This window comes from Arabidopsis lyrata, assembly GCF_000004255.2.
Source record: "Arabidopsis lyrata subsp. lyrata unplaced genomic scaffold ARALYscaffold_6, whole genome shotgun sequence".
NCBI classification, from domain to species: Eukaryota; Viridiplantae; Streptophyta; class Magnoliopsida; order Brassicales; family Brassicaceae; genus Arabidopsis; species Arabidopsis lyrata.
Window position 1 is genome coordinate 10329934 of NW_003302550.1, and position 12050 is coordinate 10341983.

Below are 12050 nucleotides of genomic sequence, written 5' to 3' on the forward strand. Positions count from 1 at the left end.
ATGGAGCGTTGAGTAATGGTAGGAGAGATTCCCATCTTGCCGTGAAGTTGCTGCCTAGCATGTCACGAGCGAGAGCTGACCAAACTTGGGAGGAGTAGTGACATGAGAAGAAAAGGTGATCCCTTGTCTCTACTCCTTGCCCACATAAAGCACAACTTCCGTTTGAACTTGCATTCCATTTGATTAATCTGTCTCCCGTGGCTAAGCGGTTGTTGATTGCAATCCAAGTGATAAAAGCATGCTTGGGAGTGGAGTTAGGGAACCATACTCCTTTATACCAAGAACACTTTGGCTTGACTTGCCGGATCAAATGCCAAGTATCTTTTGAGTAGAACTTGCTCTTGAAAGCATCATTTTTCTTCCTCCAAAGGGGAATGTCATTACCCGTTACATTCGTGCGAAGTCGCAGCGATTCAAGTTCATCTTCAATCTTATTCAAAATCTCTACTCGGTGCCGTCTACGGCTGTGAGTTATGAGAGCATCGGAAACAGAGCAATGAGATGTAATCCCCATGTCAATACTTCCACGTTGGCCTAGAGAATCAAATAATCTCCCAAGTGAACACCATGAGTCATACCAAAATGAAGAAAAAAATCTTCGTTACATAGAATAAACTGATCAAGATATATATGATCATCTGTTGGAGATTACCCAACCAGGGGGAGATGGAAACAGCTCTATATACTCCTGTTTATCTATTAAAGTTCTTATTCCTTGCTCATCAAATTCATATACGAGAATGCTTTCATGTTCATACGAGTTAGATCCTCCCCACAAGTCCATGAAGATTATAGAGTTAGCCCTAAACCCCGGAATCTCAGTAGCCAAGCATGAGAAACTGCAATAATGCTCCAAGAACAACACGCGACCATCCATATCTTCCACTTGATCCCAATCGTTTCTTTCCTCGTTTAACTCTGATATTTCGAACCATATCTTTTTCTCACGGATGTTTGGTATGTGAAAATCGTATCGGCTCTTTGTGCACATCTCTACGAGTATGAGTTTGTCCCCTGACATTACAAGCTGTTGGAGACAACGAATGAAATAAAAACACTTTTAAGTTTTAGTTTTGTTCCAATTAGTTGCATGAAACACAAGATATAAAAATGTTAGTCTCCTTACCCAACGTTTCCTTGTCTTATCACAAGGCCTTGACCGCTGAAATGTATTCACTTCTAGAGTTGGCTCTACCACTGTTGTTTTTCCAGTGCGATCTATTGCGTAAAACTTACCTTTAAATGGAACTATCCCTTCAAAAAATGAATCATAGATTATCCCAAGCTCAGTCCAACGCTTATCGACTGACCTAAACATTGCGAGACCATTGAATGAGAGCTTCCCTAGAATCATATATTCGTTGTTCTCTGTGCTTAAACCCATAAAGCCGATACGTTCTTCACATTTTGAAATGCATTCGAATAATTCAGACCATTCGCTGTAACATGCCACATGTTCTTTCGCTAGCTCAAAGATTTGACAATTAAGCAAATCAAGTGACAGACTTGGATACAAGCATCCATACGCAGAGGAGTGTCTTCTTAAGAACAAACTATGTAGAACAACTTCTCCATTCTCTTTTGCTTGTAGCTTAAACAACCTGGCAGGGATCATATTCTCATTTAAGTATCATCAAGATTCAAGAATCAATTCAAGAAACAGATTTTATTACCAATATTGGGGACGGTCGCGATTAGGAGACTTGAGAAGGTAAACACGGCTGCTCAAGATATGGCAATCATCACCACAACCGCCGGGATCAAGGGGAAGAGGACATCTAAGTGATGTCATGTGTCTGAATTTGAGGAGACTAGAAGATCGCCAAAAGGAACAAACCGACCGAAAGTGGATCAGATCAAAGGGATTGTCGATTTTTAGGGAGATCGAATGGAGAATCTCCGGTGGCAAGTCCGACCATTTTACCATTTTCTTCTCTGAACGATAGTAGACTTGATCTGAGAAGAATAACCCAAAAACTAAAACGTGTTGACTTTCTCTATTGTTCTCTTGGTTGAGGAATGCGTTGACTTTATTACTTGACGTGTACTACAAGCTGTAACAATGCCCTGCAAGTATTCTTTCAATTCAGTTTTATGAAAGAAAATTGCAAAATTGAGGAGAAAGTCGAATGAGTGAATGATTAAAGAGACCATTTTTATATATAATCATAATGAAATGCGAAGAAGAAAGCTCCTAATCAAAATTTAATGGAATAGAATAGCAATTACAACACGAAGAAGGCATAAATATAACAAGGGAGACTATTCAGAGAGGGAAAGAGAGACTTTTGCTTTTGTTTTGCTTCCAAATTGCCTATAGTTTTTTTTTCAAAATGCCAAAATAACCAACACTTGATTGATGTATTTTAAATATAAATATTCAATCTGTATGGATTAATGTTTTTTTTAATAGGGATTTTGAAAACTATAATTCACTTAGGATTTGTATTTTTGTACTGTAATTTCAGAATTTCTACATTGATCATAAACTGACAAGTCAATTTATCCTAAACTTTTAATAAGAGTATTACAATGTTTCTTAGATTGATGTGGATAATTGGGTATTGAGGGAGAAGTCAATTCTAAACATTGTTCAAGTCATTTCAGATCTAACAAACTTTTCATTTTGATTAAGTTTATGCTTCATAAATAAACATTGTTTGTTCCTTAAATACAAACATCTAAACCAAGATAAAATAGATAAACCAAGCGAGAATAGTAAACCGAGACATTGTATTGATATATAATCTGAGACAAGTTTTTATTTAAATATTCTTTCTGTTTCAAATTATAAGATGTTTACAGTAAAAACACACATATTTAGGTACTTTGTTTTTCTTTAAAAAATATGATTTGTATTTAATAAAAACAAATCTCACCAATCATAAAAAATACTACAGAATATAAGTGGTCATAAATAATCAAATGCATTTATATTTGTGAAACATCTTATAATATGAGACAAAATAAAATGTCTAAAACATCTTATATTTTAAAACAAAGGGAGTACTATTTTTTCTTGATTTTCAGCCATAAGCTCTCGAAAATCGCCGATAGAAGACCGTTACCAAGACCACGGCAAAGAGGAAACCGCCGATGATGGATAGTTTTATAGATACGTGATAAATCCTGAGAAAAATTGCGAAAACCCCAACAAAAATATAAATTATATCAAAATATGCAGTTAAAGCCACAGATTCAACACCCTTAGACGCGATGTAACATAAAACGTAAGCCAAAACTGACCCAATATAGAAATTGCTATTGAAGACGTTGAAATGTAGTAAATAGTTGATCCCCCATGCCGGCCTTTGATCAGTGTTCGTCCCAACAGCTTGGCTGAAACTAAGTACTCTGGGAATTCCCACAACCACTGAAAAAAGCAGTGCGTTGATCATAATGTGACAAGCCTCAGTTAATTTGTCCTACCGTCGTTGCATTTCCTCCTTGAACAAAAAAACGGTTAAACGGATTTAGTTATTGTTAATTAGAAATTTTCAACTTTGTAAAGGTTAACTTTAAGTTTACACTGTGGGTGGAGCAGACACTGGTAAGAGAGGCTCAATGGGTTGTAGCAGAGAAGTGTGAAATTCTACGGAGATTTTTTTTTGGTTTTGCTTCCAAATTCCCTAACGTTTTTTTCTTTTTCAAAATGAAAAATAACCAACACTTGATTGATGTATTTTAAATATATATATTCAATCTATATGGATTGATGTTTTTCTTTAATAGGGATAATCAAAACTATAATTCACCTCGGATTTGTATATTCGTACTGTAATTTCAGAATTTCTACATTAATCAAATACTGACAAGTCAATATATTCTAAAACTTTTAATAAGAATATTGCAATGTTTCATTTTTAGAGAGAAGAAAAACAAATAATTACAGATTATTAGTTTGATACATAATTTTAGCAAAGTGATCATTATCTTTTTTTTTTAACTATATATAAAATGTTCTTTATCGAAAGAAAACTAATATAAAGTGTAAAAATGAGTAAATGAGATGATAAAGAGAAAAATGATAAACAAGATAATTCTTTCGATTACTTCAATATTACAAAAGGTTATAATATTTTACACTCTTCGGAAGTACTTATTTGCTATAACGTCATTAGTATAACTTTAGGTCTATAGAGTTCTTTCATTGTGGAATAAAAGGTCAAAAAAATATTAAAAGGATTTATTGTTAACTTAGAAATTTCTCAAAGTGATATATTGTTATAGTGAAAATCAAAGTGATTTTGTGTTTATAATATCTTATTAATTAATTTTCTTAATACGAAGAAAAATTTGACAAAAAATTGAGCAAAATAATTGTAAAACATAAGCGAAACAAAAGATGATTAGGTATGTGTGTTTTATAACATATGAAAAGGACTTTTCAAACAAAAAAAATACATTTATTGACACGTTAGAATTTTGTTAGTTTATTAAAAACCATCTTTTTGTACTAATATGATATGAAGTTCTCAAGTTTCATTTGGTTTTTCATCTTCTCTTCTACAATTTTGTTAATATAACTACGATATGACCCACGCTATACCGCGAGTTAAAATATTTAATTAATTTTATAATTTTATTTTAAGTTGATGAATTTATTGTATTTATTTTGTATATTTTTGGTCCTTTTTATATGTAAAATTTTCAAAATCTAGGATTTAAGCAGAACAATATATTATTTATATATATAGTAATATTAGATTTTGGAATGTTGTTATTTAGTATTAAAGTTATATGAATTAAACTTTTGGTATTTTTACATTAACATGTATAACATATGTAATTGAATAAGTTAGTATTGCAATTACCCATTTGGACGGAGATTAAAACTTATAAAAACTTAAAATGTTGGATTTTTATAATAAATTTTATAAAGTATTAAAGTTATATGATTATACTTTTTAGTTTTTAAGATTTAACCCATAAAGCAGATGTACTTTACTAACTCAATTACACATTTAGAGATTGATCCGTGTGACATTAGTGAAATCAGAATTTAGATGTAAATTTACATTTACAGAATTTAGTAAATTGACATGTGTGACATTAGCAAAATCAGAATTTAGACTCCTGGAACATTATACATTTACAAAATATCAGAATTTGGATCTAAATTAGTGAAAACCAAAACATACATATAAACAAAATCAGAAAAGAAAAAACATTAAACATGAATTACAAAATATATAAATATATGGTATGATTTAGTAACTAATTTCCTTATCTTTAAAACATCTTACCAACGAATTATTAGAATTCAATTTTAATGCAATCAATAATGTCGTGATTTTATTTGTAGAGAATCTTACCCAAAATAACTACAAAATTTCTAAAATATAGAAAAGATCCGAATAAAATTTTATGGAAAAAAAGTAAAAATAAAAGCTGAAAACTCTCTCGGGCACTAACATCGAGGCGCTTCCCATGACCATCTATTCCGGCGCCGGTGAAGCTTATGCTTGCCGGCGTCGGGAGATCTCCTCCTCTTGCTTTTGCTGCGTTTTAATTCTATTTTGCTTTTTTTTTGTTTTTGGCCGTTTTCTCAATCTTCCCGAATCTTCAACCTTTTGTCCATTTTCCACGGTGCTTCAATCCTTAGAGACAGAGAAAGGAAGAGTCCTCTAGTGACACTCCTCCTGCTTTTCCCTCTACTCTCAACATCTATTTCAAAGTCGACAAAAGAAGATTCTTCTAGATCCAGTGGTGTATTACTTAACAAAGCTGAGTTTCGCTTCTTCGCGATGCCCGTTTACTCTAGATCTGGATCTACACCATCTCCTACAGAAGCTTATTCTCTCCGGAATTCGTCCATGGCAAGAGCTCCACCTCCCCATGCGCATCATTTGGATCCTCCATGGCTTAGTTCCGAGCTATCGGTTTGCTTCTGGTGGCTGGAGGCCCTTGGACCGTCGGTGCCTGCGTTTTCTCCGGTAAAAACAGTGACGGCACATGGCAAAACCCTAATTTTGCTGGAGGTTCCTTTTAATGGACTCGGCCCACATAATCAACAACAACAGCAGGGCCCAACGTTTACTCTATTATTGTCCATCTTGAAGAGTTGCGGTCCAACAATAAGAGTCTTGAAGCCCACCTACAAGGTTATTAGCAAAGCCCATCTTCCTTTTGTCCACAACCTAAATGGCGGCCCAACTCCTTTAACTGCTCAACCCAGGCCCAACTGTCTTATTCTTGTGGCCAAGAAAATTATAAAGCAACGTCCATTTCCATATTTGCACAGGTTTGATCTAAACTCTCTTTTGTCCTTTCTTAGCCACACTTTGTGTCGTTTTATGGATACAATTGATCGAGGACGTCATTTGGAACATAATTCACCATTGTTTCTAGTTTGGTACAAAGATTTTTTGGGAACTCTGCCCTTAAAATCACCTAGGGATATTTTCCATGAATTCAAGAGATTGAAGAAGAACGGCATTATGGCCCCGTCTCCAAGGAGCGGTGGTTACCGAAGCTTCTTCAATCCGTTTTCCCCATTTCCTCTGAATACTGATTTCAAACAAGTGCATTTAATCAACAGTAAGGTTATTATTCATGAAATTGAAAGCTTGAGGAAGAACGGCATTATGATCCCGTATCCAAGGAACGGTGGTTACCGAAGCTTTCTCAACTTTTTATCTCCAAGTCCATCCGACCATAGAACCGTCAACACTCATCTCCTTGCCGATGAGCAATTCCAGCTCGCCCTTCTCGCGCCGACGAGAACCTCGGACATGGAACCCTCTTCAACGTCACCTCGTCTTTTGACAGTGACCAACTTGTCATCCATCGATTCGTTCGTGGAAGATCATTAAACTAGCCGTGACCTCACATGTGCCAAAATGCTTTATCGCTTTTGTCTCAAAGCTCTCATGGAACCTATGTCGTTTCACCTTATCCATCTTTTTATGGCATTGGGGAATGTCTCTTTTATTAATGTTTTAAACTTTGTGATCTTTGAATCACCCCTTCTTGTACTTGGCTTGATTTGAATGAATGAAAACAAGTGTTTCTCCTAAAAAAAAAAAAAAAGAAAAGATCCGAATCAAAGATTTCTGGATCAGAATCAAAAATCTGACCCGATTACCTTGAGCAAATATGTACATCAAAAATGTTAAGTAGATGCATCAAGTTAAAATTAAAACACTTTATGTTTAAGAAAAAAAAAGAAACACAAGACCTAAAACTTTCTACTATTTATGGAACAAGGAAAACTTTTTGAAATTAGAGTTTTGGAAGAAACATTTCTAAATCATAGATCAAAACTGAGAACTTTCGTTCTTATACCTAATTAATAACGTAGTTAATGTCTGTATTCATACTTTTACCATTTCCTCCATCATCGGATCACTCTTCAGACTGATACCACCATGGATTTTTGTTTCGTTGGTAATAATGATTCTGGGAATAACCATTACTCCCTCCGTATTCGAATACTTGTCGTTCTACACTTTTTTTTTTTTTTTGTTAATTAGTTGTCGTTTTGACATTCCAATACAACTTTTGCATAAGACTTCCTAAATTAACCTCAATTAATTGATCACAATTACTCAATCTAAATTACGAAGACTGAATTACATATATGAATCGTCAAAACAATTAATTGGTCAACACAGCAAAAATCCCAAAAAACAATTCAACACGTCAAGTTATAAATATTGTCATAAAGAAGCAAGTTTAAGCATACAGCTGCGCGTTTGTCAAAAAAAAAAAAAAAAAAAAAAAAAGGCATACAGCTGCGCAATTGTTGAGTCATGCTCATCCAAAACAAGAATACGACTTTATAAAAGGGTCGCTTTCACAATCTTAACACAATAAAGAAACAAAACAGGTGGATTTAAAATGCCTTTAACGACAGGAAAATAAACAAAAGTGTCGACTTGTTATCTGCCAATATAAACCAATCAAATCAGTCTCGACAATCACTGGAAACAAATAATACAACTGAAGAAACTCTAACACAGCAAAAGCGGTCTAGGAGGAAGAAAGTTAGACAATCAAATACATGACCCATACTACAAAATGTTCGAAATCGGTCGGATCGTACGGCGATTGAGGAACTGAACTGAATAAAGAGACAAACCTTAGAGACGAAGATGGCTACAGTGGAAAGGATGAATTGTCTCGGACCTGTTAACAGTAAGGACCTTCTTACTAAAACAGAGGTTTTGCCTCAGCCTCAAAACAGACAAGATGGGCCGACTAAAGTCCAACAACGTTCAAAGATTTCGGTCCATGAGAAGCCCATTCCCACTGTCTCTGCAACGGTCAAAAGCAGAGTACCACGAACTTGTCGTGTTCAAGGTACGGAAGGGCTATGTCATGAAATTCACCTGAGTAACAGATTTAACGCGTTGGGATCCGGAGCAATCAAGTGTAGCTAGGACATGCGTCATATTATATGTGATTACTCTTTTCTTTATATAGCAATAAGCATTGTATCTTATGGATTAAGTTGAATAAGAAAGCAAAACCTTTTATCATCTTCTTCAAGCTTTTCTCTAAATCTGGGGAAACCTTCATGGTATCAGAGCCATGGAAGGCTCTATCACTCCTTTTTCACCTTCCGCAGTAAACATCACTCATTGTGTGACTCTAAAGCTCACTGAGACAAACTATCTTCTATGGAAGACCCAATTCGAATCCTTTCTTTCAAGGCAGATGCTTTTGGGGTATGTAACCGGAGCTACTGCTCGACTTAACCCTACTACGTCTGTGAGACACGGCGACACGGTGACGGAGACACCAAATCCGGAGTTTCTCAAATGGGTAACGAATGACCAGAATGTTCTTACCTGGCTTTTTGGATCTCTATCAGAAGAAGCTCTCCGTGCTGTCTACGGTCTACACACATCTCAGGAGGTATGGTTTACCCTAGGCAAAAAGTTTAATCGTGTTTCAGCAACTAGAAAGTAAGATCTACAGAGGCGTTTGAATAACTTGTCTAAGCAAGGAAAGACTATGACCCAATATTTGTCTGATTCTAAAGTTATTTGTGATCAACCTGATTCTATTGGGTGTCCTCTTACGGATCAAGAAAAAATCTATGGGGTTTTACATGGATTGGGTCAAGAGTATGAATCCAGATCCACCTATCTGGAAAACTCAATGGATCTGTTTCCTGGACCAAGCTTTGAGGATGCAGGGTATAAGCTGATTAACTTTGATGATAAGCTTCAAGGCTACAATGCCACTGCTGCTGTTACTCCACACCTTGCGTTTGCTGCTGATGGGAACTCATACAATCAAGGAAGAGGTCAGAGTTATGGCCGTGGATCTCGTGGAAAGGGTCGTGGCTATTCTACTCGAGGCCGTGGGTTTCACCAGCAGATTAACCACTCCTCTGACTCTGGTTCAGAACGTCCAACGTGTCAAATTTGCGGCAAGAATGGGCACTCAGCGTTCAAGTGTTACAAGAGGTTTGATCATGCATATCAGATGGATGAATTTCATCAGGCTATGGCCACTATGAAGCTGTCAGATCAGTCCTCAGGCCATGAGTGGGTACCAGATTCAGTTGCTACAGCCCACATTACCAACTCAGCGGCTCAACTTCAGAATACTCAACAATACAGAGGTGATGATGGAGTTATAGTAGGTAATGGCGACTTCCTTCCGATCACACACATTGGTTCCATTGCTCTTCCTACTATGCAAGGTACTACTTTACCATTAAAGAATGTTCTTGTGTGTCCGGATATAACCAAGTCATTGTTGTCAGTCTCAAAACTCACATCTGATTACCCCTGTTCCTTTACATTTGATTCTGATGGTGTTATTATGAAGGACAAACGGACCAAACAGCTCCTCACACGAGGAAATCGAACTAAGGACCTCTATGTGTTGGAAAATCCTTAATTTATTGCTTTCTACTCATCAAGACAACAAGCTACAACCGATGGGATTTGGCATCAAAGGCTGGGCCATCCTCACAATGAGATTCTTCATCAGTTATCTACAAATAAAGCCATAGTAATGAATAAATCAAGCTCCAGTCTGTGTGATGCTTGCCAATTGGGGAAAACTTGTAAACTTCCTTTTTCTGCATCAGATTTTGTCTCTAGTAGACCTCTTGAACGCATCCACTATGATTTATGGGGACCATCTCCTATTGTGTCATCACAGGGATTTCGTTATTATGTCATTTTCATTGACAATTATTCAAGATTTACTTGGTTTTATCCTCTTAAGCTAAAGTCTGACTTCTATTCTACCTTCATACTGTTTCAACAATTGGTGGAAAATCTCTTCATGACAAAGATTGGAAACTTTCAGTGTGATGGTGGTGGTGAATTTACAAGCACCAAGTTTGTGTCTCATTTGACAAGTTGTGGGATCAAACAGCTCATTTCTTGTCCATACACCCCACAGCAAAACGGTTTAGCCGAGAGTAAGCATAGACACATCACTGAACTTGGTCTTGCTATGATGTTTCAGAGTAGAGTTCCTCAATACTTGTGGGTGGAAGCTTTTTTCACTGCCTCTTTCTTGGGAAATCTCTTACCTTCTTCAGTCCTACCAGGCAATAAAAGTCCTTATGAACTGCTTATAGGTAAGCCACCAGTTTATACCTCCTTAAGAGTCTTTGGTTCAGCTTGTTATCCCTGCTTAAGACCTTATACAGAAAACAAGTTTGATCCAAGATCTCTCCTATGTGTCTTTTTAGGATACAATGAGAAATATAAAGGCTACAAATGCCTTTATCCTCCTACTCGTAAAGTTTACATATGCAGACATGTATTGTTTAATGAACTCCACTTCCCTTTTCAGAAAGAGTATGCTTCATTAATACCTGCGGCTACCTCTCCTCTTCTATCTGCGTGGCAACAGAGTTTGCCTCAGCCTCCTCAATCCAGAGAAAACCCTACTCCACTTCAACAACATGATTCTAACTCTAATGCTCTGACACCTATAGTGGTACAGGGATGTCCTGAGCGTACGACAGCCTTAGATGCTGCTTCTATTGGCGACAGCGTCTCTGTACCTCTCTGTAGTCAGTCTCTGCAGCTCGTACATACCACTCTGATCAATAGTTGTCCAAGTTCACCTGCAACACCTGCAACTTCCTCTTCTACAACAACACCTGCAACATCACCTTCTACTTCAATATTTTCTAAAGATGACTTCCCTCCACTTGTAAGTCCAACAAATAATCAAGCTCCAGACAATGATCATTCCATGATCACGAGAGCCAAAGATGGAATAAGGAAGCCAAATCCTCGTTATGCTCTGCATACAGTCAAGAGTAACTACCCGGAGCCTAAGACAGTAAAAACAGCTCTTAAAGACCCGGGATGGAACGGTGCTATGACTGAAGAAGTAGATACTATGCATGAGACCAAAACTTGAGATTTGGTTCCACCAGAAGAAGATATTCAACCACTTGGCTGCAAATGGGTTTTCAAAACTAAACTGTGTGCTGATGGTTCTCTAGATAAACTAAAAGCTCGATTGGTAGCTAAGGGATATGAGCAAGAAGAAGGGGTTGATTTTGTTGAAACATATAGCCCTGTGGTTCGAACTGCTACAATCAGAATGATACTCCACAATGCTATAATCAATAAGTGGAACATCAAACAGTTAGATGTTAAGAATGCTTTTTTACATGGAGACTTGAAAGAGACTGTGTATATGGTTAACCACCAGGCTTTGAAGACACGAGTAAGCCAGACTACATATGCAAGCTTAAGAAAGCTATTTATGGTTTAAAACAGGCACCCCGGGCCTGGTTTGACAAGTTTAGCTCGTTTCTTCTTGAGTTTGGATTCACCTGCAGTTATCCTGATCCATCTCTCTTTGTTTACATCAAAGGACCGGATGTCATGTACCTGTTACTCTATGTGGATGACATGTTGTTAACAGGAAACAACACAAAGCTCATGGAACAGCTACTGGTGAGTCTGAGTAGCATCTTCCGGATGAAAGACATGGGTCCTCTTCACTATTTTTTGGGTATTCAAGCAAATTTTCATGAGAATGGTTTGTTTCTTAATCAAGAAAAGTATGTCACAGATCTCCTAGTCTCAGCAGGAATGGCGGATTGCGCTCCC

The 12050-nt window shown here is 36.7% G+C and overlaps 2 protein-coding genes across 2 annotated transcripts; one reads left to right on the forward strand and one right to left on the reverse strand.

The window, feature by feature from the left end:
* Positions 1-583: 583 nt before the first annotated feature.
* On the reverse strand, positions 584-2263 carry LOC9310230 (putative F-box/kelch-repeat protein At5g24040). Its single transcript, XM_002874117.2, has 3 exons — positions 1674-2263; positions 1127-1601; positions 584-1027 (listed from the first exon to the last, which is right to left on the reverse strand). The coding sequence occupies exons 1-3, from the start codon at positions 1925-1927 to the stop codon at positions 635-637; spliced, it is 1122 nt and encodes a 373-aa protein (XP_002874163.1). The 5' UTR covers positions 1928-2263; the 3' UTR covers positions 584-634.
* A 3090-nt stretch (positions 2264-5353) lies between these two features.
* Positions 5354-7015, forward strand: LOC9310231. Its single transcript, XM_021023054.1, has 2 exons — positions 5354-6244; positions 6542-7015. The coding sequence occupies exons 1-2, from the start codon at positions 5748-5750 to the stop codon at positions 6813-6815; spliced, it is 771 nt and encodes a 256-aa protein (XP_020878713.1). The 5' UTR covers positions 5354-5747; the 3' UTR covers positions 6816-7015.
* Positions 7016-12050: the final 5035 nt, after the last annotated feature.

Coding starts and splice junctions, on each gene's coding strand:
- LOC9310230 (XM_002874117.2), bottom strand. CDS start 1,927: ATGGTAAAATGGTCGGACTTGCCACCGGAGATTCTCCATTCGATCTCC. Junction 1,602..1,673: donor CGCGACCGTCCCCAATATTG/GTAATAAAATCT, acceptor GATCCCTGCCAG/GTTGTTTAAGCTACAAGCAA. Junction 1,028..1,126: donor ATAAGACAAGGAAACGTTGG/GTAAGGAGACTA, acceptor TGTCTCCAACAG/CTTGTAATGTCAGGGGACAA.
- LOC9310231 (XM_021023054.1), top strand. CDS start 5,748: ATGCCCGTTTACTCTAGATCTGGATCTACACCATCTCCTACAGAAGCT. Junction 6,245..6,541: donor CCATTTCCATATTTGCACAG/GTTTGATCTAAA, acceptor TTTAATCAACAG/TAAGGTTATTATTCATGAAA.